The sequence below is a fragment of the Akanthomyces muscarius genome, chromosome 3, assembly GCF_028009165.1.
Source record: "Akanthomyces muscarius strain Ve6 chromosome 3, whole genome shotgun sequence".
Taxonomy (NCBI): Eukaryota; Fungi; Ascomycota; class Sordariomycetes; order Hypocreales; family Cordycipitaceae; genus Akanthomyces; species Akanthomyces muscarius.
Window position 1 is genome coordinate 3422111 of NC_079243.1, and position 27783 is coordinate 3449893.

Below are 27783 nucleotides of genomic sequence, written 5' to 3' on the forward strand. Positions count from 1 at the left end.
TTTCCTCTCAAGGTTTCCCAGTCTTGGCTAAGCGATGTTACCATACTGAACAGCATAAACTGCTCTTCATCAAAATATCTTTTGCCAGTACGGTGGTCGCCACAGCTTGGTACCTGCCGCGTCTACGGTGCAAAGTTCTTTTGGTCTGTAATTTCCCTTTATCCCGACGCAGTCTTAACTTTTGGCCACCACCGTATCTAAGCGATGGACATCGCAGCACAATGGAATCGGCAGGACGCGATCAAAGCACTTGTTCTCAGTTGACAGAGGCAGCAACGGTACAAGATGAGATGAGGCATAGTAGCACACTTCTGCGGATCTCCTGGCAAGTGCATGCATGAGACGGTACTCATTCGACGAGACGAGGGGCAAATAAAGTCGAACAATAAATCATAATAATTACAAGTAGGGACAACCTCACTTGCGGCGCAATCATGCACGCCAGCCTCGGCTCAGCTCTGGAGTGTGGTGGCCGAGGCCTCCGCTGGCGCAGTATCAAACCCTAACTTCTCAGTATGTCGCAGTGTGAGCCTGGCGACTCTGGCCGCAACTGATGATTGTCCACCCTCCTGCACTAAAGCGGCTAGCTAATAGGGTATCCGCCGCGACTAGGCAAGACGTCATTGCTGCGCAGCTTCCTGCCGAGGGGGACATGGTTTGGCTGCTGTGAGGCGCTGTACTGGTTAGATCATCAAGAGCTCATCGGTCTGCGCCACTTCCGGCCGCGTAAGAACCTGCTAGGCCTGAATAGCGGCCGCAAGAATTCGGTATTAATCGCTCTGCGCCGGTGGTGGTGTTGGTAGACGTCCTGACGCCGCGGTGGAAATTGTTCCGTTTGTAATCCTGCTAAATAGTGGCTAGGTAGGTAGTTAGGCATGGCCCGCTGTCGCAACGCAGCATCATGGTAGAGCCATCGCCCTTCCTTCATGATCATCACCGATATTAAATCAGCTACTCGAGCGTCAACCCCATCGTCGCCACCCTCGAATTGTCCTCGACCTCGTTGCGCGGCTTGCTTCATTCCCTGCCTTTGCTGATAATCATCTTCCAACCGTCCACCATTTTGGCCTACCACTACCACCAGCCTGCCGTATCAGCCCTCCAGCCCTGGGCTGCTACATTATTCCCGCCGAAGTCAGTCCCTGGTCACTTTTTTGGCTTTGTTCCACCGTCCCACCGCGTGCTGGTGCCATGATGGGCTAACAGTACAACTAGCGCAGGTTAGTTGTTGCGCTGACCGCTTTCCCTCGGCCTGTCGACAGCTGTTGCGCCCTGCTGCTCATCAGCTCCCTCCCGCCCACTTACCTCACTGGAGGTATCAGTAGCTGCTGGCCTGCTCGCTGCCCCTCATCTTCAAAGAGCCCCCCTCCCGGTTGCCGCCAGACCAGGGGTAGAAAATAAAACCAAGCTTCCTGTAAAATAAATCCTCGCTCTTGCAAGGCAAATCATTGGGACAATTAGCCCATCTTCACAATGTCGGACGCTGGCGACAGGTATGTAACCCACGCAGGGCCGCTATAGCGCACATCTTCCCTCCCTTTCCCCTCGGTTACTTTGACTCTTCCCCTCTGTCAGTCCACATGCTTCATTCCTAGGCGCGTAGTGGACCAACCGGCCGCACCGCCAAGGTCCAGCTGGCTGCAACGTCGTCGTGGTCAATTGCCATCCCGCCTCTGCAATCTCTCCGCCCGCCACGTTCATCCGCTACCGTCCCGATCGCAGACTGACTCTTGTTCCCCTCCTGGCCTCATAGTACGCACAAGCGCTCCAGATCTTCGGCGGCCCTCGCCTTGCTCAGACGACGAGAAACCCGCGACGAAGAGTCGGGCTCCGACGACGCTCGCTCCACTGCCGGAGGTGCTGCATCTACGAAGCAGACCTCCAAGTCCTCGATCTTGCCCATTTCGCGCACCATTTCGCATACAAGCAGGCTCTCCTTGAGCAGAACACCATCCCAACAGCAACAATCTCAGCAGCAGCAGCAGCAGCAGCAGCACCCAGCGCCGCCCGTTATGAAGCCTACAGTCCCCGCACATGACAAGGGCCCCAGCCTCGAGCAGTCTGTTCGCAAGTTCCGAGTTGTCGAGGCACTCCGCAACGGCGACACTGCCGCCATTTCAAAGATAGTTCGCGAGTCTGCCGACAGCGCCCATCGCCTCAGTGTTTCCTCCAATGCTACCTCCGCCACCACTGCTCCGACCGCTCTCGAAGATACCACCGTTCTCCACCTTGCCCTCCAGTGCGCCGAGTTCCCCGTCATTGAATATGTCTTGTCCGATGGTGCTGGCATGGTCGATGTCAACGCGCGTGACCGCGAGGGCAATACCCCTCTTCACGTTGCTGCTACTCATGGCCGCACGGCCGCCGTGAAGCTTCTCCTCGAGCAAAAGGACATTAACGAAGCCCTCGTTAACCTTCAGGGCAAGTTCCCTATCGATCTCGCCAAGAACCCTGAGATTTTCCAGCTTCTTCAGCTGTCGCGCTCGCTCTTTACCGACTCGAAAGTACGACAGGTCCAGGAGCTCATTGCCAAGGGAGACTACGACACCCTTGCGCAGGTCCTCGAGGAACCCCGTCTCAGAGCTGTGCTCGACATCAACAGCCCCGAATTTGTGTCTGAGCCCGCCACTCTGCAAACCGGCGGTACTCTTCTCCATGAAGCTGCACGCAAGAAAAATATTGCTCTCATACAGGTTCTGCTTCTCCATGGCGCCGATCCCTTTCGCCGCGACCGCAAGGGCAAGCTCGCGCAATCAATTTCCCACGACGACGCAATCAAATCTATTCTCAAGAAGTCTCCCGCTGCCGTAGCTGCTCAACGCGGTATTCAAGAAAAGGCTGTTCTCGGTCAAGCTGCTACCCAAGGTGCCGCCACAGGTGCTGGCGGCGAACTCATAGCTGGCAAGGAAGCCCGCGAGATGAAGGGTTATCTCAAGAAATGGACCAACTACCGCAAGGGCTACCAGCTGCGTTGGTTTGTCCTAGAGGATGGCGTGCTGAGCTATTACAAGCACCAGGATGATGCAGGTTCCGCTTGCCGTGGCGCTATCAACATGCGCATCGCCCGACTTCACATGAGCCCTGATGAGAAGACCAAGTTCGAAATCATTGGAAAATCCTCTGTCAAATACACGCTCAAGGCCAACCACGAAGTCGAAGCTAAGCGTTGGTTCTGGGCTCTCAACAATTCGATCCAGTGGACCAAGGACCAAGCCAAGGAGGAAGAGAAGCAGACTGCCAGAAATGCCGAGATTCTCCGCCAGGCCAAGGCCGACCCTAATACGCTTTCTGTCCAGGAGTCACATAGCGAAAACGCTAGCATTTCCGACCGCCGTCTAAGCAGCTCGCATCTGCCGACGCGCTCAACCTCAAGCGCCAAGCTTTCCCCGCAAAAGAACGACCTCACGAGAGCCAGCACCACTGGTAGTGTCGACGAAGACGATGCCTTTGATGCTACTACCGATGGCGGGGCATCGCGTCTTCACGATGGGGCTGAAGTCATTCCTGGAGAGGAAGACGATGATGATTATGATGATCGTAGCATGCGCCAGGACCCCAGTGCGACCAAGGATGCTCTCAACATCACAGCACAATCGGCCAAGCTCCAGCTCGAGACCATGACGGGTGTCCATAATGCTCTCATGACGGAGCTGTCACAGCGCCCTGCTACTTCGCTCTCCGACACAAAGGTCACACAGGCTCTTTCAACGTACGACGCTGCAATTCGCAGCTTGACGGGTCTTATCGGCGATCTCATGAGGATTTCCAAGGATCGTGACGCCTTCTGGAAGTACCGACTAGAGCGAGAGACCAACATGCGCCAGATGTGGGAAGAGAGCATGGCTCATGTTGCACGTGAACAGGAGATTCTTGAGGCCCGCGTAGACGAATCGGAGAAAAAGCGTAAGATCACCAAGAAGGCCCTGCGCCAAGTCATGGAGGGCAGCACTCCTTTGGACGGGACACCTGTGTTAGAAAAAGCGCAAGAGGATGTTCAAATTCCTCCCATGTCGCCGGGCAGCCGTGGCCTCAGGCGACAGAAGACGGCGCTCGATCAAGTTGCAGACTTTTCCGATTCAGACTCGGATGATGGAGATGAATTCTTTGATGCGGTGGACTCTGGTGAAGTTGAGGTCACCGAACTCCCCGAGTCGCAGCCTACCGAGCCGCAAGCCGTAGTTTCGTCGTCGATGGATCTTACCCCCTCGTTTCGTGGTTACGAGAATGGTATCCGACACCGACTCAAGATGGACGCCGATGACCGTCCTAAGATCTCTCTCTGGGTTAGTTTTTTGCACAATCGGGGTGATGATAGCCTAACACTTCGCAGGGTATTCTCAAATCGATGATCGGCAAGGATATGACCAAGATGACCCTGCCCGTATCCTTCAACGAGCCTACTTCCCTACTGTACCGATGCGGTGAAGATATGGAGTATTCCGACCTGCTCGATATGGCCGCCTCTCGACCCGACTCACTGGAGCGGCTGATCTATGTCGCTGCCTTTGCAGCCAGTGAATACGCCTCTAGTATTGGTCGTGTTGCCAAGCCATTCAACCCCCTTCTTGGAGAAACTTTTGAATACGTTCGTCCCGACAAGAACTACCGCTTCTTCACAGAGCAGGTCAGCCACCACCCGCCGATTGGTGCTGCTTGGGCCGAGTCTCCTAATTGGACCTACTGGGGAGAGTCCAACGTCAAGTCGAAATTTTACGGCAAGTCCTTTGACGTTGCGCACTTGGGTACTTGGTTCCTCAGAATCAGACCAACCAACGGCGGCAAGGAAGATTTCTACTCGTGGAAGAAGGTCACGTCGTCTGTCATCGGTATCATTACCGGCAACCCTACTATTGACCACTACGGTACCATGGAAGTGAAGAACTGGACTACTGGCGAAGTTGCGATGCTCGAGATGAAGCCTCGCGGTTGGAAGGTGTCGAGCGCGTATCAGGTTGCCGGCAAGGTTATGGATTCGGATGGTGGAGTGCGCTTCAGCATGGGCGGTCGCTGGAACTCGAAACTCTATGCACGCCTGACACCGGGCTACGAAGCCAACCTTGACGCTTCAGGAAAGGGAAACAGCGATGAGAAAGTGCACAGCGGCGGTATGACGGACCCTAACCGGGCCTACCTGGTGTGGCAAGCGAATGAACGACCTACTGGAATCCCGTTCAACCTGACGCCATTTGTTCTAACGTTCAACCACATTGACGACAAGCTCAAGCAGTGGATTGCGCCGACGGACTCGCGACTAAGACCCGATCAGCGTGCTATGGAGGATGGTGAGTACGATCTTGCGGCGACGGAGAAGAACCGACTGGAAGAGAATCAGCGCGCGCGCCGGCGTAAGCGGGAGGATGCGGGCGACCACTTTACGCCGGCGTGGTTTAGCAGAGCGCGTTGCGAGGTGACGGGTGAGCAGTACTGGCAGTTCAACCACAAGTACTGGAAGCAGCGTGAAAAGGCTGGGCCTGAGGGTGACGCGAACGTGTGGGCTGGCCTGGAGCCCATCTTTCAGGATGAAGCAGCTACAGAAAATGAGTAGGGATAGCAGTAGCGCTAGAGAAGCTAGAGTGTCGAGCATGTGAAGGGTACAGTACACAGCAGATGAAGTCGATGGCTATTAATAAAACTGCTTGCAAACAAAGCTACTGCTGGCTGGTTCTTGGACCTGCATGCGATTTACAATGAAGATGCTGGTACGGATATACGACAGCCACCCATGGCCTTCCAGAGGCAGTCAAGCCTTCCGCGGACGGGACCTAGCGCAAATCCTGCGGAGAGTGCCGCACAATGAACAAGACGGGGCCAATACGCTACGGAGCGAGTGATGCTAGGGTGTCTTTTTATCCGCCCTAGTTCCAAGATAATGGGCAGTTGCTAATCTGGTGTCTGGCCAGTCACGTACAGGATCTAGGTACCCGTGCGGCCTTGGGTTCTGGAGCGGCGAGAACGGACTTTTTAGAAGGGGGTTTTTCAAGTGAGCATGGCTACGGGGCTTTACCTATTAGGTAACTAGTGACAGGCGCTGGCTGGGTAAGTGTAGCATCCGCTGTGACGCAAGTTGGGAAAAAAGTCCGGGGAACAGCACTAAAAAGGGGACCGCATTCCCAAGGGCGCGTTGATGATTAGTTAACCTGGCACCCTGGGCAGTTATTAGGTAGTTACCAGTAGTTAACTAGTTTGTTGGCGGCCCCGCCTGGAGCCGAGGGAGACGAGGCAAAGCTGCCGACAAGGCCGGTTCTGACAGCCTTTGTTGGCGTCGCTAATCATCATTAACGTAGTCGTGACCCGGTCAGCCATCGGCGAGACGTCTCTCTCAGTCTCCGTACTGTGTGCCTCGGTTAAATCGCCATGGCGGCATTGCTGATTGACCCCAAAAAGCTCGGCCCGCCCAAATTTCATCATCCCATTTTCGACTTGTTCCTCTTTCCCTGATTCAACCTTTTTTGCTCCTCCACAATACGTCAACACGCAGCATTCGATTCTGTGCTGGGCCTTTATTAACCTTTTTTTTTTGTCAACCTCAGCCCAACCAATCGTTGCTTCGGCATTACAACTTTCGCCTGCACGACAAGCGACGACGACGACGACGACGACGACGAGTACTACTACTACTCAAAACAGGAAGAGAGAAGAAAAAAAAAGGAAAAATAAAGCACATACGTAGCCAAAGCAATGCCCGACACGAAACCTCCGTGGGACGAGCGGACGACGCTGCTTCGGCCGCCGCCACCGGATCCGAACAAGGCGCCGATTGAAAACGTGCTGGAAGTGACGGAGCTGGCAGTTCTCGGACCTGTACGTGCCCGTGGCCCTTGCCGAGCCGCCCAATCCCACCACGATGCGCATCAATTGCGATGGATAGCTTTCCCCGCGTGCTAACCACTCGTTGCAACTTCTACAGGACATCTTTACCAACGCGCGCGAGCCCTGGCACCCACCTGGCGCGCGGGGCATCTACGGCGGCTCCGTCATCGCGCAGTGCCTCGCGTCGGCACAAAAGACGGTGCCGGCCGACTTTCTCGTGCACTCGTGCCACTGCTACTTCCTGCTGGCGGGCTCGGGGACGACGCCGATTCTGTTCCACGTGGAGCGCGTGCGGGACGGGCGATCGTTTGCGACGCGGACGGTGCAGGCGCGCCAGCGCGGACGGTGCATCTTCACGACGACGATTTCGTTTACGCGCGAGGGCAGCGCCGGGGAGGGCCAGGTGCACCACGCGGCGACGCTGCCGGCGGGGGTGGCGCCGCCGCCCGAGGACTGGGACGGCGAGGCCAAGTGGGAGAAGCACAGCCCGGTGCAGTCGCTGACGGTGGCGCGCAGCGCGCAGCACGACACGGGCGCCATGGACCAGCGGCGGCACATGCGGTGGTCGCGCATGCGCGGCGCCATCTCGCCCGCGGGCGGGCACCAGGCGCACCTCAACGCGCTGGCGTACATGTCGGACAGCTGGTTCATCGGGACCGTGTCGCGGCTGCACCAGCTGTGGCGCATGCCGTTTGCGCCGGCCGACGTGCCGGACCTGCCGGACAATGTGCGCGCGCAGGTCGAAAACATACTCGAGAGCGACGGCTTCAGCGGCGACGACGTGGCCGCGTGGGAGCGCCAGCCCAAGCTCGGCATGATGGTCAGCCTCGACCACAGCATCTACTTCCACGAGCCCAAGAGGGTCCAGGCCGACGAGTGGATGCTGAGCGAGATGCAGAGCCCGTGGAGCGGCGACGGCCGCGGCTTCGTGGTGCAAAAGATTTTCGCAAAGGACGGGACGCTGCTGGCGAGCTGCATGCAAGAGGGCGTCGTGAGGCTGGACAACAAGGGCCGGGAAAAGGCGGCCAAGATGTAGAACGGCGGCGGCGGAGATTATGGGGATAGATGCGGGACAATGGGGTGGGAGCCTTTTTTTATTTTGCTTTGTTACCGAGCAGCATATTGCATAGATGATGTATATCATAATACAGCCACATATAACTTGTGAGTACTGGTAATGCAACGACGTCGTATGGGTCGCGTAATTTGCTGCGTGGGGTTGACGGAGTTGACGGGGAGTTGTCACGTCCGCATTCAGCACAATGACAACATTCTGCTCTGTTCAACAACATGAGCTGAGCCGCGCAAGGAACGCACCAGGCATTTTCCATGTGGCTGCCCTGTATGACGGAGCTTTGCGTTACGACTTGGCACCAAAAAGAATGCGTTTGACGGTAGACGTCACTTCTCGACAGTCTTGTATCAACCAACTAGAACGGCGGACAAGTAAGAAGCCATCGGCCGCCAACAGACAAGCCGGGCCATGCTCGAGATGAGTGCACCCAGCAGACCTGCGCTCACCGTCGGTCCCAGCCTTATGAAAAGGCGTCCTCGATCGGTCATGACTCAAACATCAATACTGTACGGATATCAGTAGATTGATGCAGGAAATAGTGTCAAAACAAATGAGCTATCCCTGCAGGCTTGGCCAATAGTCCAACGGCCTGTAGCACGGTGTGTGACTCTTTTCTCTCTTTCCTTCTTTCTTCCCTTCAGAAACGGAGCAACTACTGGAAATTAGCAGTCAAACGCCTGTAATAGCACGGGCGTCAGCCTTGTTGGGGCGGGGCGTAGGCTTGGGGCGCACGGCACAGTGGACTCGCACAATTCTGGAGTACGCAAGAACAAGACTCAGACGATGCCTTGCCCCTGGAGCGAGTTGTTAAACAAGGGGCTGCTTGGAGGTTCGGCCCGAGTGCATACCTAGGTATGCCTCATGCTTGGGCCTCAAGATGGCATCATTGGAGCTCGTTTCAATTCGTGCGTTTTGGCTCGTTCTGTGACGGCTGATGCGTGCAACTGAATCGTTGTCGAATGTCTCGTTGGCCGTGTCTGATCTACTGGTGCGTGTGCTTACCGCACTGTAAAGCCAACTCTATTTTAGCGCCTGCACTCGGTGGCGAGTCAATGACCCTTTGTCGACATGTCCCACTGGCTGATGCGGGCTAATATTAGCAGCCGGCCTTGGCGCTCTCTCCGTAGGCGTGCACATTTCCCCCATGTCAATGCCATTACGGAGTACTCTGTAGGCCAAAAAAAAAAAAAAAAAACCGACACGATGAGAAACAAACATCATGACTGTTCAATCAGCCACGCACCATTGGATGGAATCAGGCAACGCGGGGGCCATGTATACCTCGGGCGGTGATCAGTCTGACTCGCCAAGCAGCACTGCCACCAGCTCATCGCGTCAGATGAGGCTTCCACAACTGGGCCAAGCTCGCGTCCTCGCCCAACTGGCAGGCAGCGCCAGCAGCTAGCGGCTCGGCAGCGGCGTCGATTATCCACTGTAGGGCAGCCTAGTCGCCCCAAGCTTCCAGGTAGTTAGCAGCAGCGCTGGACGACGCTAATTCCCAAGTGCCCGCTCACGCCTCCTGCCTGTTGTTCAACCCGCCTCAACGCCCTGTAACGCCCCTGCGACGCCCCTGCAACGCTCCTGTTGCCTGCCTCACTCGGTGGACCCAAAACCAGCCTCGTAGCGCCCGGCTCAGCCTAAAGATTGCCTAAATACTGCTACCTACGCACGCCACCAGCCTGCCCGCGCTCTCTTGGCCTTTCCTTCTTCCCCCATCAGCAGCATTATATATCACCAATTCCCTTGCTCCGGGCCCAGCTAGACGCAGCCGTTTTCCGAGACACACAGACGGCGCATCTGCTGCACATCACCATGCGCGACATCCTCGCCCTCTCTGCCATGCTGGGCCTCGCCTCAGCCGGCACCGTCAGCGTCGACATCCACAAGCAGATCAACGCCGAGCTCTACGACGCTCTCAAAATTCACCGACGGACCGGCGACCCAATCATCGACCTACAGGCCATCAACAACGTTACCGGAGGCGGCTACTATGCTGACCTGGGCATTGGCACCCCCAAGCAGGTTCTGACCTTTCATCTCGACACCGGCTCTAGCGATACTTGGGTCAACCAAAAAGGCAACAACTTTTGCAGATACGGCAGCCCTGAGCTGCAGCTGCCCCCCTCTTGCCTGAAGCAGTGTACGTCCAATTTCCGAACCAATTGCCCAACCTCCCAGGAGGGTCAATTGACTTTTTGCTCTCATGGCTAACAGCATACATGCAGTCGATCCTGACGCCAGCTCCACCTTTGAGACGACCATCAGAGGCGGCTTCAAAATTAGCTACCTAGATGGCAGCCAGTCCTCTGGCGATTACTTCAACGACACAGTCACCATTGGCGACATGACCATCACGCAACAGCAGCTCGGTCTCGCCAAGAAGAGCAGCAGCGCAACCGGCCTCATGGGTCTTGGTATGAGCGTCGGCGTCGCTGCCAAGAAGGAGTATCCTACCATTATCGACAACCTCGTCTCCCAGGGCTACATTGATACCGCCGCCTTTAGCCTCTACCTCGACTCTGTCACCGAGAGCCACGGCACCTTCCTTTTTGGTGGCATTGACACCAAAAAATACATTGGAGACCTCGCCACGCTGCCTCTTGTCGCCGACGACATCCATGGGTCCGACAACGTCACCTCGTACGCTGTCGACCTCACCGGCTTCTCCGTCGATGGTGTCTCCCTCCCTAGCCTCAAGACCAAAGCCATTCTCGATACCGGCGCCACTCTTGTCCTGCTCCCCGGTCGCGTTGTCACTCCCATCTACACCAAGCTTGGCGTCGTCTCCGTCACAGGCATCGCTACGCCCTTTATTGACTGCAGCGGCTCTACCAAGAAGGATGGCAAGGACAACCTTACCAAGACCAAATTCAACTTTGAATTCAACGGCAAGACTATTTCCGTCCCTCTCAAGGAAATGATTGTCAACTCCTTTGACGACCACCAGGATATCTTCAAGAGCCCTCTCCTCAAGAGCCAGTTCAAGGATTTCGGCAAGGTTTGCATGTTCGGCATTGCCAATGCCGACGACTACAAGACCCAGGAGCCCGACCCTCTCGGCAGCAGCGGCGGCTCCTCCAACGAGCCCGAGTACGCTCTTCTCGGCGACACCTTCTTGCGCTCGGCCTATGTCGTCTACGATTTGGCCCGCCAGGAGGTGGCCATCGCCCAGTCGTACCCCAAGTCTAACGAGACCAACATTGTTACGCTGAAGGCCAACAGCACTATCCCTTCCATCAAGGGCATGGATGGTAAGTCTCCTGCCAAATTCGAGATATGGAATCCACCTGCTGACTCTATCTAGCTCCTGCCGAGGATACTGCCGCCAGCGCTGCTGGCCTTGTCCGAGCCCCCTCAACTGCGGCCGCCGCTGCCCTGGCTGTTGTCGCCGCCGCGGTCTTTGCTATGTAAATAAAGCGACGACGATTTCCGAATTATACTGTAAATAATATCAATGTACACGCGGGGGGGGTATATTACATGTGGTGATGGGCACCATTTTCATTACACGAAGCGATCGCCAACACATTGCATAGAGTTGAGATACCAAGTTGGCCCCATTATGAAAGTATGGGAGGCATAGACCATAGGCCCGTGGCCGATATATTTAATATCATTATTATTTCATGTATGCTTTTGACAGTTATCTTAGCTCTAGAAGCACAAACTCAGCCATTCCGTCTCCCTGCGAGAGAGCCGCAACATATTTAGCTAAGCCCTGCGCGCGCCAACGCAGCAACTGAACTTGCATGACGCCAACCTGATGCGCCGTTCCAAGCATTATACAGTCACCTCTTTGCCCCAGATGCGACTGGGCGATGGCGGATGACGTGCCCCGTTGGGCACCCTGATGGCCAGCGCCATTGAGTGCGGGACGAGCGCTAGAGCACAAGTGCATGCTGATACAGACCGAAAAAGGGAACCCTTTTGGCCAGTCTGGAGTTTTCTTTAAAGAGACTGGGGACAAAGAGGTACTCGTTCCTGCTAATTCTGAGTCCTTTGAATCTTTTCTGGTCTTTTGTCCCCCTCCTGTGCCGATTCTCCAACTGCGCAATTCGTCGACTTTGTATACAAGAAAAGACACGAGAAGCAAAAGTCGCATTGAATATAAGAAAAAAAGCCCACCAGCCATGGATGGATGCTGCTGTGACCGCGACGACCTGGACAAGATTTCCAAGGGCTGGTCCATTGCCATGTTCTACTCCAAGGAGCGTCTGCGGCGCGTCTACGAGCTCGACGACGCGCAGCTCGGCAAGGCCGTCGAGGACGGGAAGCTGGTCCTGGAGACGCTGTGTCTCTTTGTACACGCCTGCATAAAGCGCGGGCAGTACCGGTACGTGTATATAATGAAAACGAAGAAGCAGGATAATGAAGAAGAAAAACTGACCTGTGGTGCGGGGTTTTCGGGGAACAAACAGACTGCCCTCGGAGTTTTGGCGTGTTTTGCATGTCGAGTATGGGATTGTGGTGTACCCCTCGGCGCTGACAGAGGACATTGACGTTCAAGGACTGGGTGTGGATGTGACCTTTACCGACGCCTACTCGAAACATATCGGTACGTTGTTGGCCCCCTTCCCCCCCTCCCTGCGTCTTCTCGCGATGGGCCGTTGTGCTAAAACTGGTTGTAGTCATGTTTGGTCCATGTGGTGGTGCATGCCACCCGCCGCCGTGTCCGCTTCAATACCTCCAGGAGCCGCCGCCTGTATACCAGAAATGAAACCGAAAAAGAAAGAATAAAACAAAAAATAACGAAGCGAAATGAATGCTAGAAGCTATGGACAACTTTTGGGTGTTACAGGACTTGCGGAAGAGAAGGTGAGATATTCGGGCGTGGTTGCTCTCACGGGTGGTCGCGGCAAGGTGCAAAGGGAGCATAGGTAGTTGCGGGCGGGCGGTGGGCGGCGGGCTTATCTTGACACGGAAAGCATAAAGGCAAAGGGAAAGGGCTTTTGTGCGACTTTGGAAATTCAGTTGTACATTTTTCATATATTTTGAGCAGAAATATGAATCAAGAAGAAGAAAAAGTTGCTGTCCTGTGCCGTCACCCCAAAACTCCTAGACGGTGGCGCAATTTCATCATTTTCGTGGGACGAGTTCAATCATGAGCTGCTTTTTGTTCCACACAACAAAAGCCTGCTGCTCCGCCCACGCAGAGCTTTCTGGGCAGAGGAATAGCTCAAAATGCCATAGCATTTTTACAAGAACGAGCTTCACCATGGCTTTGCCTAGGCTTTGGAAGGGAAAGAAGAAGAAGAAGAAAAAGGTCAGCACTTTGAGCAGCTTTGCGGATTCCAAGCTCGGCAGTCATCACCGCCGCCTGAACCTACCTTTGTCCAAGGCAATTGCGTGGTCCAGCCGAGAATGGACGCAGCACCCCTCTCTGATCGTGAGCATATCTCGTCGCCTCTTGCGCCATCCATCGCTCCGGCAAGAACGTGTCTGGGTTCCATTCAAAGCGCGTTCCAACACACCGGAAAACCCCGCGTGGCATCAACGGACCAGCGGCCGTAACAAATTGCGGCGGAGAGGCGCATCTGCAGCGGATCGCCACGCATACGACCATATGGCCGCTTTCACCCTGTTTCCCAGCCTGCCGACCGAGCTCCGCCGCAGCATATGGCTGGAAGCCGTTCCCGACGATGAGGAAGAGGTCTGCCTCCCTTGGCCCGGCGACGTGCCCGCCCACGTGGTCGAAGACGACCCCCTGAGCGAGCTTCCCGTGCTGCCGCTCACCGTCGACACGGCGTTCCCTGTCACCATGCACGTATGCCGCGAGTCGCGGGCCCTGACGCAGGATTCCCGCCTGAGCAGTGTGCGCTTCCGCGCCTCACGTCTGGCGCGGTGCATGACGCCGTTTCGCCGCTTCCGGCCCGATAAGGACGTCCTGTACCTGAGCCACGACTCCGTCTACCACCTGCTGCTCTTCACGAGCCCCGACAGCACCAAGCTCGCCCAGACGGAGCCAGGCTCGGCGGCGCGGCGCTGCTACGATGATTTGATGCGCACGCTCCGCGCCACGAGGCGGCTCGCTGTCAACGTGGCGCTCATGTCCAGCCATCATGACCACATCCACGAGTTTCTGTGGGAGCACGTCGAAGCGTCGCCAGAGCGCCTTGCCATGGTGATTCCCGGCACCACGCCGTACGCGGGGCCTTGCAAGGACCCTCTCAGCTTCGTGCCGCCGGGGAAGCGCTGCCGGCTGGTCGCCGTGCCGGACGCGGCCCACGAGAGCGTCGTGGTGCGGGCGGTGGACGAGCATCGAGAACCGAGAGCCGTGTCCCTCGGCGAGGCGATGCGCGCCGCGCGCAAGGAGCTGCGCGACTGGTGTGGCGGCGTCCCCAGCTACGAGGCAACGCTCGACCGGTTGGTGGTTAGCGCGCAAGTCTTTGTCGAGTACCAAAAGGACGGCACCTGGCAAGAGGTCTGCATGCAGAGAATGTACGAGCCGCACGCTCATCCAGGGTCAAGAGAGTACGTGCCGTTGAACCGACGGCCCAATCCAGAGCTTGTGAGAGTATACGACGCCGATTTCGAGTTTCGCCCTGCAGCTTTTGAACGTGCAGGGTATCGGTGATGGGGGCTGAGGAAAGCGGTCCCGACGCCGCTGCGTACCGGGCATTTCTGCCAATACTTGGCGGCGATCATAAGATACAAGGCTCCTCTACAGGAGTGAGAGCTACTGGTTCGTAGTGTGAGCTACTCAATAGGCCCGAGAAACTGAAAGGCATAGCATCAAGAGGCAACAATCCGCAGATATCCTACGGTGCTTAGAACCAGGACGACCACTAAATTTAAAGTACCTCAGATAATCGGTCCGACTAGCAATACTCTTTTCTGTTACTTCAAAGGAAAAAGTTTATCTTCCAGAGTAATCAGCAGTCGCTACGGGGAGCCGTTATTTTGAACCTCGCCAAAGACTGCGACGTGCGATGATGGTTAGCTCAGGTGTCACTATATAGCAGTAACATCGTATATTATATCAGAGCCAGCGGCAACGCATTCTGTCATTTAATACAGTTCCGTCTCGATTGCATAAAGCTTATCATTACTTATATCTTAAAGGAAAAAAAAAAGAATCGCCAGAGCGGAGATCTCTCAGGGCTATCCGGCACCACGTCACAGACACCCACCCCTTCCAGCCAACGACTTCCCGAACAAGCGGCACCACGGCTGACTCGTCTGACATTAAAAATGTCCTTATTTTCTAATAGCTATATTTAAGTGCTTTGCGGAAAATTGCTCTTAACTGTGAGCCTTCTTTGATACCCATCAATGACCAGATCAGATAGTCTAACTCTGCAAATAGACACTTCCTCCATATTATACTATATCATTTTAGTAGCTATAAAAACACCACTATAGAGCGCTATAAGGTACTATAAGGGATTATAGTACATACGGCACTATAAAATACTATAGAACACTACAACATATTATAAAGTGCTATAAAGTGCTATAAAGTGGTAAAATGTAATATTTTTAAATGTTTATATTTGACAACGAAACCTAAATTATGCTTCCGTAGGCACACACGGATATTTAAATGCGCTCATACCTAGATGCCATGAAGTGATGTTACCTCACAAAACTTCCACTTGCACTTGCAACTCTTTCTCGATGGCAGTTTATACCGGGTGTCGCTACACGAGGCAAGAGATGCATCGGATCCGTGAGATGCATGAAGCCAAGCCCCCCAGGATCTATGACAGATGCAGACCAAATAATCCCAATATGACATATTTTGCCAGTGGTAGAGAATACGAGAACAGGATCCTGCCCGGGCTGCCCGCTGAGGCTAAGCCTGATCGTAATCGGGCATGGCTCTACGAGCCATGCCTCTGTTCAATCGCATCAAGTCTCGCCGCCGCTGTCCGCCTCTAACAAAGTACATCTGCCGAAGCGGCGTGGTGCAGGTGGCTCTCGCACCACATCCGTATGCACCTGCAAGCGCTGCACAGGATCGCCGCCTACGTGAGGAGCGCGACATTTGTTTCACTCTTCTCTCCGGACAAGAAGGTCTCAACGTCATTGAATGGCTGCACTCTCGCAGGGTGTTGACCTTTCCAAGCCACAAGCTGGCAACACCACTTGGTCTCGCCGCCACAGTTGCGTGGATGCAGGATGAGACGGCGCGTCACAAAATCTGCCAAGAGCTTCGGCTTAGCACCAACGATTCCGAGTTTCCACGAAGTGCACTCCCACCGGGTGTCATCCCTATTAGAGATACAAAATCTGTTGAGTGGGAATTTCCTGGTGCGGGTGGAATCGCCCGAGATGGACGGGCAACGGATGATTGTGGCATCCATATAATCGAGTGGCCCCCGCAACGGGATGCCTAGCCAGATCGTGCAAGCTGTTCTTCCGCAGATCCTCTAAGATTTCATTTTAATTCCACTGAAGCGCAAGGGAACGCGATCGTTGCGGGTTACTTCCCAACCGTCAGACCACTAGACTCCCATCACAGGAGTTTTCCCGCTCTTGAGCAACTTCTGGATACCACAGAAGGACTTCTCATCTCTGGAGAGCTTGTCTATAGATTCTTTACCAAGTTTCTGGTATTCTGGAGACCAACATCCTGCCATCCAAGTTTGGGATCATTGTACAACTTGCAGACCAGTCTTGCCTGACGAGTTGGGCATTACGCACCCAGGGCAACAACCACATTTTCTGGCCAAGGGCGGTAGGTAAACGTGTCTGGGGTGTCTTTCCTCGCCTCTAACATGATGTATGGAAAGCTGAATGCCAAGTTTAGATCGGTAAGTTTAAGTCAATTCTCACGCGGCGGTGCCGATCGGCCAGTCGACAACATCCATGACGTTGTTCCTTTTCATGACCTCTAATTGCCTCAGATGCGTTTCGAGTCCGATGCTGCCTACCTAATGACCTGTTGCGGCGGTAGTTTCTCTATGGCAGTCTCCGAAGCCCGAAACTTCTTCGATTATAGTGTAACGCCCAACACAGGTGGAATCGGCGGCACAACTCTATGGTCAACTTATTCGGTACCCGAATCGACCATAGCAGCACAATTATACTCAATGCAGGCTCCTGTCTGATATTTACCGGTACCACATAGCATGTTCCTAAACAACCAAGCACCATGGCTATGCAGACCTATATCAGTAGAGCGTATAGAAACCGGAACATGACGATGGCCTAGCACATGGCCCTACCGATGGACTCGTCGCACGGCGTACAGGAGAGCAGTAGCCACAGCGTAGCCCAATCCCCGACACCGTCATTGCAAGAAATGACCTCGATAGCGGCATCAGCTGCTTTGAGACACCTGTCGATCTCAGTGTCCAATGCGCTGTAGAGTCCAGTACGCTGTAGAGTCAAGAGAACTGTGGCCTAGCTAGGAAATTTAAATAGCTATACTATATAGGGGTATCACCTAAGTAAGTAAGGAAGGAGAGAGGTAGGATTTTTTTTTTCGACTTACATATCTATTCAAATACACTTATTTTATAAACCGATGGCTAAGAAAGTATTATATAATAGAGGGGGTGTATATTGGGGGTCCAGTATATACGTTTAACGCCGGCACCGGCACGGTCGCCGTTGGGCCGGCCGGTGCACCGTTCAATTCGGACTGGGCGACCAGCGCCCGGTTAGCGCACCTCCAAAAATGGAGGCACACTACGCTGACTTTAGAGTCCACGGAGTTATTTTTTAGGCTTCAACCGACCGTGGGGAAGAGCTAGACGGGACGCGATATTTTCTACTGCCTGTGGCCGTATGTACCAGCACTCTTACCAGAATCAGCTTATGTACCGAGTTTAACAACGAACAGGTGCACGCTCTTTATGCTTACAATTAAGACGAGTTTCGTTCTTGCTACAAGGCGCCTTTTCTTCCAAAATCACTCTGCCACCTTTTCGCCCACCGCGCCATCCCTGTTGGCGCGCCACACGCCCTCTTCGCCCTCAAACTCCTCGCGCTTCCACACCTCGACCTTGGCCTTGCACTCCTCGAGCGCCTCCTCGCCCGCGCGCCACGCCGCCTGGCGGTGCGACGAGGAGACGGCAATCAGGATGCTCTCCTCGCCGATGGGCACGGTTCCGAGGCGGTGCACCATGGCGATGCCGTGCAGGCCGTGCTTGGAGCGGAGCGCCGCGGCGATGCCGAGCATGGTGCGCAGGGCACGCTGGTGGTACGTCGTGTACTGCAGCTCCTTGACGGGCTTGCCGGCAAAGTTGTCTCTGGTGGTTCCTGGTGAGATTGGGTTAGAGGAAAAGAGGGAATGATGCGTGGAGCCGAGGGAGGGCGGGCTTTACCGGCGAAAAGCACAATGGCGCCAGCGGCGGGACTGCGCACGAGGTTCATGGCGGCCGAGGCGTCGAGGTGCGCGTGCGTCAGGGCGACGTGGCACCCGTCCTCGGAGATTTGCCATGTGTCATCCTGTTGGGCGGCCATGGTATGAATATATACAAGGACCAGGGAGAGAGAGAGAAGCGGTGTCATGGGTTACAGTCTTCGGTTGTGCTGCGCGAGAACGGGCTTGGAGAAATGCCCCGCCCTTGCCCCTCGGTCGGTCGGCCGGCCGCCACCACCGGCCGGGTCCGGCTCCGGGTGCTGGCACGGCAGATTCGCAGCTCTGAGGGCATCAGTAGTCAGCTTGCTAATACTAAAGTTTTACATGGCAATGAGCCTCTCTGTATGGCTTTATGCGAATCAACATGTGCAATTCCCTCATTACAATAAGTTGACTAACCCAACCACTTCAACATGCGACCTGTTTCATACCGCTGTAGCTTAGCAGCCACCACTGCTGGCATTCGGCCGACGCCTCATAATCCTCCCTGGCGTATGTAGACTTTGTAAATTATCTTGTAAGTTGGGTAAGTTGCGCATATCCCTCGTCTTGTTTATCTGCAGACAAAGATTCGACATCGTGGCGCGCGTTTCATGATGAGTGCCGGTATTGGACTTTGGTCTGCTCTGATTGCGTTATGCTGACCTCACTGTACATGCATGTCCGTGACAATGCTGAAACGCCCCAGACAAGTATGCTGTACACTGCTTCAGAAACGTAGTTACCATTTTCCAGTGCATAAAACCACTGTAGCGTGGTATTGGGCTGTATTTATAGAATTACCCAGCTTTTCAACTTATGCGCTGAGCACTGCTCATTTTTGCAAAGGGAAAACAAAATGGATTTGATTCTCCAGGTATAGGGTTCCAACCTTTACTATAGTTTCCGCAACCGAAATTACGTGATATAGATGTATCGATCAATTGATGAAGATACGACGGCTCGGCTATCTAGCCAATCTAGTACCTCAGCAAGCCAAGGAAGAGTGCCGAACGTGGTGACCCGAAATACGTGTGGTCCGGCTCCAGGGTCGTGTTGGTGCCGAGTCAGTGCGGGCTCAGCTCGAGCGTCTTTCGTGGGTACGCATAATAAGTACGATTAATGAAAAGGTATATTCTACTAGCTCAATAGACATTAAGTATTCCTTGTCCTGTTAATCTTGAGTGTTTAATTTTAATATTCCACTTTAGCAACAATTCCAGGCTAGTGCTCTCATATAATGTGCGCACATGTGGCCTGACTTCTCCGCCGACATAACTTGTCCTCTCACACACGCACTCTACACCTGTGCCTTTTCTCATTGACTTAGCAGCACAGTCAGTTCCCAAATGGCTGACAACATCCCGGCGACTCTCCGTGAGCGCCTGCGCACCAAGGCCTTTCACGCCTCGGATGCTCGCGATGCAATCCGGGGCGTCGCCGTCCCCGAAGCCCTCGGCCGCCGGGCCATGCGCCTCTGCGTTATCCGTGGCATCCGCTACCATGAGGCCTTTGGCCGTGGCCCCGAGGCGCAGGCGCTGCGAGCATGGCCCGAATTTGCCCGCGCTCTCAATGCACGCGCCATCATGAGTAACAACGTCCCAGATATGTCCGTGGCTAGTGACGACTTGCCCTACTGCATCTGGCACCCCGACACGGCTGCCGAGGACACCTATCGCCAGCTCGTGCGTCGCTACCCGCACATGGCTTACCATGTTGCCCGCGCCTGCGCCGTTGCCGGATACATTGATCTCTTCCGGGAACTGGAGGAAGGGGGCAGTATTCTGCCAGACGTGGCCATTGCGGAAGAGGCCAGGGCCTGTGGCAGCCATGACATCTACAAGGCCATCATGAGTCAACCCGTCAGGTACCGTGTCATGGACGACTACACAAGATCGATTGTGGCGGATCCGCAGCCGTCTGGCCTCAACGGAGACACTGCTGTCCGGCCCATACTCGACGTCAAGCAGCGGTTCAAGACACCCAGTGGCCCTGAGGACTGTGTGCTCCCTAACGACAAAGACCACAGTGGCGATGGTGATGATAATGAAGACTCCGACGACGATTTCTTCGCCATGCTCCCCGACGATGGCTTTGAGGAAGCCATCTTCAACATCACCGAGGATATGAACATTGACGAGTTTGCCACGCCGGAACCCGACGGCTACGCGAACCTAGCCATGGCCGAGTTCCTCGCCAAGCCGTTGCCGCCGGACCTGCCTGCGGGCGACAAGGACATCCTGATCGTCGCGGCGGCCTACAGCGGCAACGTAGACCGGTACGCCCGACTTCGACGGCCCCGCATGGTCGACAACGAGGCCGGCTGCGTCGTCCGCGGCATCTACCACTGCCCGTTCTTCGCGACCTGGTGGGCAACCCAGGAGCTCCCCCCAAGACCGTTGCGCCACGCACGCTGGATCGCCCAAGCCATCCACGCGCGGATGATCATGAGCAACGACCTCAGCCGGCTGACGCCCGACGTGCCCCGGACCCATCTCCCCTACCTCATCTGGTACCCCGCCGTCGCGGCGTCCAGCACCTACAGCGAGGTCGCGCGGCGGTGTCCGGCCATGCGGCCCGCCGTCCTGCGCGCCGCCATCTACTCCCGAGACCGTGCGCTGTTCGACTCGCTGCTGGACTCTGTGGAGCCAGACCCCTTTCTCCTGCGCGAGGCGCAGGCGCACGACGAGGACTACGACGCAGACGGAGCGCAGCGGCAGCAGCCGTCGTACTTTACCCGGCGCCTGGTGGCCCGGGCGGAGCAGCTGGGGCTGGCGGAAGCCATACGCAACGCGCAGGACGACCGATGGGGCGTGGACTTTTGGAAGCGTTTCACCGTGCGCAGCGGCGCGCGCATGGGCATGCCTCCAAGCCGCAGCTGGCTCTTTGACGGGCCGGGCATCATCGGCGCGGCGCAGGACCCGGGCATCTACAATGAGGCGTGGGCGGACGCTTCTGAGGCCGAGCTCTTCGCCTCGGTGCCCGAGACGTGGCGACCCAAGAAAGGGGGCGTGCAAATCGACTACGAGGAGTGGCCGCAGTGAATTATTTTTTCAGAGAAATCTTTACTACACGTGGTCTATCGTGATGTATCCATGTGCCCGGTAACGCAGATCCCCGCTGGGGCCAGCTATGGACCACCTCTCCGCGAGACATTATTCGTGCTCGTACGAATACTCACATGAAAGGCACCACTGTTCAATTCACCCCGGTGCGTGTAGCAGGCATGCTCCCAGACTACGCTTTCACTAAAATGCTCGCCGTACTCGTCTTGCCTTGAGCGTGACCGTTGAATATCTGAGCATGATGTCTCCTGTCTTGCGAGCTCGAAGCCGGCCGACACATGACGCTGCAGGAACATGTCCTTCCTCGTCCGCATGCCACGATCGAGCAGTTTTCACGTGGGCGCTAGAGTCACTTGTGTGCAAGTGGCCACACTTTATTTTCAAATCAAGCACATATGGCAATGAAGCAGGTACATCCACATCGTGGCCTCGTGCATTGTGTGCGTATGCACAAGCTATGAGACACAAGAATTTTGCACATTTTGTGTATCTATCTTCCCAGTACATGACTTTTAGCGAGTCTAAACGTGAGGTAGCTTGCACTCTTCGACCAATCATCCATCCCCCCCACGCGAAGCGAATACATTCTTCCAATCCACTTGCCACGACTGTTTGACTGTTCAAGTACCTCCCCCATTATCTGCAGCACCCACAGCTACTGCGCAGAAACCCCGAGTTGCGCTCGGTGCCCAGAGTTCGACCGGGGCAGCGTCCTCCTCAGCCTGGCGGCCGGCGCAGGGTCAGGGCTGGGAATAGCTGTGCTGTTGTACTTGTTCCTGCTCGCCTCGACTGCCGCGGCCCACTGAGAGTCGGACTCGCCCACCATGCCCTGGAGCTTGGCCGCCAAGTCCATGATGACCTGGCCGAGACCTACCTCCTCGCGCTCGCCGAGCGCCTCCGCATGTTGGGTCAGGCTCTCGACGATGGACTGGCCCAGACCAATGACAAGGGAGACCACGAGAGTGCTCTCTGTCTTTTCCAGGCTGGGAGGGACTTCCGGATGGGTGAGATATCGGGTCAGTCCTGGCATTTGCTCGTCGAGGAAGAAGGATGTTGCGCCATTAAACTTCGCGTCGGCCCACTTGAATTTCGCGTCGTCGTGCAGTCTTCCGTACTTCATCGCAACAATCGTTTGGAGTTCTCTGGCGCCTTGCGCGTCGTCGTTTGGAAAGACTGTGGAAAGCTTGTCCTCGGTGGTTTTCTTGGTAAGCAGGCGCGCAACCTGAAGCGTGTGATGTAGAGCATGCAATTGCACGGAAGACTCTGACAGGTTTGCAACCTTTTCCCTCATGTAGTCCTGGGGAGACAGCGTGGCATTGTTCAGCGACACCAGTGCCCGCGACTGTCCGACAATGTAGGCAAGGTCGAAGTAACCAGGCAGCGCCGGCGGTGCTTGGCGCAGGCTTGTGGCAATGCCGTTCAGTTTAGCACGGACTTCGTCTGCGTCGTCGAACTGGCGTCCGCTGTCGGGATCCACGAAGCTTATTTTCTTGTATGTGTTGACCATCTTCTCCGAGGCCACATTTTCGATAAAGTCCTTGTTGTACTGATCGGCCGTGGGCTGCAGCGAGATGTCGTGGCTTTCTTTGAGCGCCTTGGGCAGCGTCATGAGCAGCTGGCGCTGCCGGCGCACAATCTCCTTGTCCATGGCCGCTAAGATCTGTTCCTTGGCCGTCAGGATGCCCTTTTCCATCTCGGCCTTCTCCTCAGGAGATACAGTGGCCTCTAGGTCTTCTTGGGCACTGGCGCTCGCGGCACCAATTGTCTGTGCGCCCTGAGACTGAACAGCCAGCTCCTCGATGGCGAGAGCGCTCTCCAGCTTTTCCCCGAAGGTCTTCTCCTCAGAGCGCCTTGGGTGGTCAGTGACGTTGTTGTACGATGGGTGCGAGTAGATGTACGTGTAAATGTCATCGTCGAGGAATCTATTCCAGGTCTTGTCACGAGCGCTCTGCATGTCCTCCAGGGTGGGCACCGGCGGAGGCTTGAAGAAGCTCATGACGGCTCGGACGACGTGGATGGCAATGCCGAGCGGGAAGGCCGGGGTGAGCAAGAGTCCGTCACCAAGGAGGCACATGGCAGAGTCCAGCCCGTTGACGTCGCCCTTTTCCACCTCGGCGGCCGTCTGCACGGCACAGCCGACAAAGGGTATGATTGCCGTCACGGCCGCCGCGCGGTCCAGAGCCGTCACATTGTGAGTAAAAGCATCGACAACCCCATATACCCATACGGCACCGCCAACGATCGCGGCTGCACCTGCACCGGCCGAAGGTCCCTTGAAGCCGCCGCCGCTGACTTTGGGCGAAGCAGGTGTGAGCCGCTCGTACTTGAGCGATGTGCGCACATCCGATAGGGACATGGACCACTTCTCCTTGGCTAGGGTCGATAGCCCACGTTTGGCCGCGATTTCCGCAAATTCCTTCTCCGAAATCGTCTCAGCCAGTTCTGCTGCCTTCCCTAGCTTAGAAGAGGGAATCTTCTCCCCCTTTGGAGGAGCCGGGACGTCTTCGCCTTTGGGAGGAGCTGCGGCGTCTTCGCCCTTGGGAGGAGTTGGGGCTTCTTCGCCCTTGGGAGGAGCTGGAGTATCTTCACCTTTGGGAGGGGTTGCAGCATCGTCGGGCCCTGGCAATGGATCCTGGATAATAGCTTCGCCGCAGAGCGCGGCCTGTCTCTTGGCCCTCCGTCTACTGCCTCCAGCTGGGCACACCAAGTCCTTTGCTGTCCTGACGCTTTCTTCGAGCATCCGGAGATTTTCTTCGTGGCCACCTGCGATGTGTTCTTTCCAGGCTGTTGTGATTTCTTTCTTGGTCTTTCCGGGATTCGCCTTTACTGTTTCCCCCCAGTTCACCGTTTTGCCTCTTCCTTTTTCTATTTCAACAACTTTGAAGGCCTCAGCCTCTCCCGCAAACGGTTTGAACGACTCCACGGCTGCACGCATACGCTCGTTGTATACCGCCTTCATGGACTCAAAGACGTTTGTCTTGCAGATTTCGAAGTTAGCGAGCTCTGCTGCGTCCTTGGGGCTCGACTCCAGCTTTCCGAGAACCCGATCCCCTACTTTACGGAGGAGAGTGGCGTAATTGCCTTTGGCGTCTTGGACGACTTTGTTGACATCGATGACGCCAGTCAAGCCTTCATCGGCAATTTTCTGGGCAGTCGCCGCGACGGGAGGGTACTCCTCAGTTGTTATGGAGAATTTCGGCAGCTTTTCAGAGTTCTGGCTGATGTATCTTATGAATTCGTCCAGAGTACACGCCTTGCCTTTTGCTCCCGGACAACCTGGTGCAATTACCTGAGCTCCAGGAGTCAGGAAGTCCAGCTTGTAGGCGTAATAGAAGTATACGCGCTCGACGGAGCCGGGGATGGAGTAGCCAGCCGCAAGGATGGCGCAGCCCAAGATGGCTAGCACAGGTTGAAAGAAAATCATATTAGATGCTCAAGCGTCAGTCAAGAGACTATGACTGTAGCAGATTAAAGAATGAATGAATGCAGGATGTGCATGAGCTCTTGATGGCAGGAGGGCAGCATGAGGACATATATAGCAGTTTCTACCAGATTCCTCTAGCCATAGTCCGAGAAACTCAACAAAGACCGATTCACGACGCTGTCGATAAGTCAAACCAGTTTCTCTCATCCACCTGTTGGCTATGCAGATCGGCGTGAGTCGGCGGCATGAAGCGTCCCACAGAGCGGTCCTGAGGAGAGTAAAGCTTTACTCAGTATTGCGCTCCCGACTTTTGGGCCCGATTGAGAGAGCCAAACTTTCCCTGATGCGCATGCATCCACGCATTTGAGTCATACTCGGCTAATGGTGCCATTAAGGTATCACCAACTGCCGTGTTGTCGGAACTGAGAGACGCCCTCGGTTGCTTTACTTCCGAGTTGCTTACAGTACCTTGGTTCCTTTTTCGTCTTTTCAACGCGAAGCCAAGACTTTTTGAGAATTGCACAATGCCTGCTACATCGCGGCATAATTATGCTCTATTTTACCGGTATTCGGTGTCTCCGACGTAGTGATGTGGCCGCCCACTAATTATGAAACTGTCAAGCATGATACATCTTCTACCGCATTTGGCTGCTGATTATGGAAAGGCTACTATAACAGTTGCTTCAGCTAGCTTCCTTTTTTGTTAGACTAAGTGGTTTACGAGACTGCTGATATATCTGCGCCACGACTTATCATGCCCTATTATAGCTATGACGGTGTAGCCAGCTATTCGGCATCTGCCGACACACGCACGTCTCCCCGCTAATAGCGAGTCAAAATACGATATGCCTTGGGGCTATGTTTGGCAAGACGCATGTTGAAAATAAATTATTTGTCTATGCGGAGCAGAGCAGCGCCTTTTTCTCTGCATGCGCCGAGTCAAGCGCGGCATACCGATCGATGGAGCTTTCGCCTGCTCCAGGCTATAAGACTGACCAGATGCCTCTGAAGAAGACACTAGGCCAAAATCCAACTGGACATTCACTTAGCTGACAGCTTCTTTCTTCTCACGTTCCAACATTATTGGCGTCTTCGCAAAAGATTTGACCAGAACCATTGATCATATCAGCGTCTCGCAAACATGGTTCGCTTCACTGCTGCTGCCGTCCTCACCTGTAAGTCTACAAACTCTCAATCTCTTTGAAGCGACTCTGGCTAACAACATGAGCAGTTGCCTTGTCTACAATGGCGCTTTCGGGGGACGGCCATCCCGTCAATGCTGCCGTGATGAGCACGCGGGACGAGGCACAGCCACCCCAAGGAGAGAACCCAGAAGATTTCAAGAAGTGGTTGTTGACAGTAGCGGAAGCTGCCGACGAGCTGCGAAAAATGGCAGAAGAGGTAGCCAAGAACCAGGGCGAGAAAGCTGTCTAAGGACCTGAAGCCTGGGCTGTAGGAGCTGGAACGCTGTCGCCATCTGCACATGCGTGAGGCTCGGGCCCCGATTTGATTGCGTACAGTTGAACGAGCTCTCTTTAGACTGAGCTCTCTTTATATAATTAGAACGACATCCCATTATAGGCCATGGTAGTTGTGTATGCTCACATGTGGCAACTAGGGCCAGAAGAGACATCCTCCATCTCACAAACAAAAGATACCAACCAGTGTTTTCAGTACTACCAGGTTCCAAGAGCAACAGTGCACGGTTCAGCTACAGTTTTCTGACCAAAGTATAGCCACTTGGGCTATTTCCAATATTACATATACAAAGCCTGTACAAATTGTCATAAGATACAAAGATACCCAGAATCCCAGTGCTCGTTACACCCATCCCTACGCAAGCTGCATCACCAGGCCCTCCTTGATCGAATTAATCATACTTCTGGTGAAAGGGTCCTTGCCGCTAAAGCTAGCTTTCTTGCGGTCGGCGGGCATCCAGCTCGAAATATCATAGTGGTCGCCACCGATCCCTTTATAGGTCGTCCTAGATCCCGGGGCAGAGCTGCTGCTATGCTCCGATTTGTACTTCTTAACGGCAGCTGCGCATTTCCATGGGTCGCACTTGTTGGAAGTCGATAACGGCAATTCTACTTCTTCGCACTCGTCAATGAAGCCCTCGAGTCCCTTTGGCCCCCGGAGGGTAATGTCATGCTTTTTAGAGTACGCAAGCACGTAGTCGTCAAAGCGACTCGGCGTGTATGCAATGCCATCAGCCACCTTTTCCGCATCATCCTCGTCAAGCAGGCCATTGTCGCGGGCATGCTGTGCCAGCTTGATATACAGCGCCATGACGGTGCCGAGGTTCAGCACTTCGCCCATGACGCCTTCGCGATCGAGGCGAGCAATCATGCTGAGGAACATACGGCCAATCATGCTATACGAGTCTCGTACAGTGTCCGAGTCGTCAACCCTACATTGCCGCAGCTCGTTAGCAACTTCATCCTTGCTTTCCTCTCCAGAACTGTACTTACTGCATCATCGCATTGGCCTCGGAGTCTAGGAGCCACATGACGGCGGCCTCCACAATGCACCACTGCTCTCTCCAATTGGGAGACTCCATAAAGTCAAGAATCATGTTCTGCAGCATCTCAATGAGCCCGTAGCCGAAGTGGTCGTTGTATGTGTACATGCTGAAGTTGTCTGGGTCGCGCAAGCTCGCCAGGACAAACTGGGACAGGTACAGCTGCTCTCCAGCCATACTAAGCGCCCAGGGGTGGTCTGGGTGGTCCGCGGCCTTCTTCCGGCACATGCAAGTTTTGCCGCTGTCGCACTTGGACTGATCCGTATCTTCTTCGTCCTTCTCTTCATCCTCATCGTCATCGTCTTCATCTTCCCAATCGAACGCAGCGGGCCTTTCGAAACGAGGCGGACAGCAGCATTCAAACGCGTAAGCCTCATCGGATTTGGTCAGCCGCTCCTCGTGTCCCTTGGCAATATTGGCAGAGACAGAGACGGCCGACCACCTCTCAGGAACCTTTGTCAAGGTCGCCTCTGTCGCCGCTGGTTCGGCCGCCTCTGGCGCGGCCTTCTTGGACGCGGCCTCGGTCGTTGTCTTGGCCTTTTTGGCCTGGCTCGCGGCGCTCTCAGCCGGGGCAGCACGCTTGCGTGGCATGGTGAT

At 55.1% G+C, this 27783-nt stretch overlaps 11 protein-coding genes across 12 annotated transcripts; 7 read left to right on the forward strand and 4 right to left on the reverse strand.

The window, feature by feature from the left end:
* Window positions 1-1473: 1473 nt before the first annotated feature.
* On the forward strand, window positions 1474-5545 carry LMH87_002485 (uncharacterized protein; the record flags this gene model as incomplete). Its single annotated transcript, XM_056193950.1, has 3 exons — window positions 1474-1493; window positions 1754-4283; window positions 4331-5545. 3 exons carry the CDS (start codon window positions 1474-1476, stop codon window positions 5543-5545), a joined length of 3765 nt encoding a protein of 1254 aa, XP_056050936.1.
* A 1133-nt stretch (window positions 5546-6678) lies between these two features.
* LMH87_002486 (uncharacterized protein) lies at window positions 6679-7846 on the forward strand (the record flags this gene model as incomplete). Its single annotated transcript, XM_056193951.1, has 2 exons — window positions 6679-6801; window positions 6908-7846. 2 exons carry the CDS (start codon window positions 6679-6681, stop codon window positions 7844-7846), a joined length of 1062 nt encoding a protein of 353 aa, XP_056050937.1.
* A 701-nt stretch (window positions 7847-8547) lies between these two features.
* LMH87_002487 (uncharacterized protein) lies at window positions 8548-9160 on the reverse strand (the record flags this gene model as incomplete). 2 transcript variants are annotated; one of them, XM_056193952.1, is made up of 4 exons in its annotated part: window positions 8548-8562; window positions 8636-8679; window positions 8734-8891; window positions 9129-9160. In XM_056193952.1, 4 exons carry the CDS (start codon window positions 9158-9160, stop codon window positions 8548-8550), a joined length of 249 nt encoding a protein of 82 aa, XP_056050938.1. The 2 variants fall into 2 exon arrangements, with proteins under 2 accessions (XP_056050938.1, XP_056050939.1); XM_056193953.1 differs by having other exon boundaries at window positions 8555-8562; window positions 8623-8679.
* A 537-nt stretch (window positions 9161-9697) lies between these two features.
* On the forward strand, window positions 9698-11296 carry LMH87_002488 (uncharacterized protein; the record flags this gene model as incomplete). Its single annotated transcript, XM_056193954.1, has 3 exons — window positions 9698-10025; window positions 10111-11136; window positions 11190-11296. The coding sequence occupies 3 exons, from the start codon at window positions 9698-9700 to the stop codon at window positions 11294-11296; spliced, it is 1461 nt and encodes a 486-aa protein (XP_056050940.1).
* Window positions 11297-11781: 485 nt separating this feature from the next.
* LMH87_002489 (uncharacterized protein) lies at window positions 11782-12602 on the forward strand (the record flags this gene model as incomplete). Its single annotated transcript, XM_056193955.1, has 3 exons — window positions 11782-12218; window positions 12304-12440; window positions 12514-12602. 3 exons carry the CDS (start codon window positions 11782-11784, stop codon window positions 12600-12602), a joined length of 663 nt encoding a protein of 220 aa, XP_056050941.1.
* A 384-nt stretch (window positions 12603-12986) lies between these two features.
* On the forward strand, window positions 12987-14459 carry LMH87_002490 (uncharacterized protein; the record flags this gene model as incomplete). The annotated part of the gene is made up of 1 exon (XM_056193956.1): window positions 12987-14459. The coding sequence occupies one exon, from the start codon at window positions 12987-12989 to the stop codon at window positions 14457-14459; it is 1473 nt and encodes a 490-aa protein (XP_056050942.1).
* A 3285-nt stretch (window positions 14460-17744) lies between these two features.
* Window positions 17745-18346, reverse strand: LMH87_002491 (uncharacterized protein; the record flags this gene model as incomplete). Its single annotated transcript, XM_056193957.1, has 2 exons — window positions 17745-18094; window positions 18160-18346. The coding sequence occupies 2 exons, from the start codon at window positions 18344-18346 to the stop codon at window positions 17745-17747; spliced, it is 537 nt and encodes a 178-aa protein (XP_056050943.1).
* Window positions 18347-19525: 1179 nt separating this feature from the next.
* LMH87_002492 (uncharacterized protein) lies at window positions 19526-21220 on the forward strand (the record flags this gene model as incomplete). The annotated part of the gene is made up of 1 exon (XM_056193958.1): window positions 19526-21220. The coding sequence occupies one exon, from the start codon at window positions 19526-19528 to the stop codon at window positions 21218-21220; it is 1695 nt and encodes a 564-aa protein (XP_056050944.1).
* A 676-nt stretch (window positions 21221-21896) lies between these two features.
* On the reverse strand, window positions 21897-24665 carry LMH87_002493 (uncharacterized protein; the record flags this gene model as incomplete). The annotated part of the gene is made up of 1 exon (XM_056193960.1): window positions 21897-24665. One exon carries the CDS (start codon window positions 24663-24665, stop codon window positions 21897-21899), a length of 2769 nt encoding a protein of 922 aa, XP_056050945.1.
* Window positions 24666-25806: 1141 nt separating this feature from the next.
* On the forward strand, window positions 25807-26099 carry LMH87_002494 (uncharacterized protein; the record flags this gene model as incomplete). Its single annotated transcript, XM_056193961.1, has 2 exons — window positions 25807-25840; window positions 25897-26099. The coding sequence occupies 2 exons, from the start codon at window positions 25807-25809 to the stop codon at window positions 26097-26099; spliced, it is 237 nt and encodes a 78-aa protein (XP_056050946.1).
* A 399-nt stretch (window positions 26100-26498) lies between these two features.
* LMH87_002495 (uncharacterized protein) lies at window positions 26499-27777 on the reverse strand (the record flags this gene model as incomplete). The annotated part of the gene is made up of 2 exons (XM_056193962.1): window positions 26499-27075; window positions 27137-27777. The coding sequence occupies 2 exons, from the start codon at window positions 27775-27777 to the stop codon at window positions 26499-26501; spliced, it is 1218 nt and encodes a 405-aa protein (XP_056050947.1).
* Between the last annotated feature and the right edge of the window lie 6 nt (window positions 27778-27783).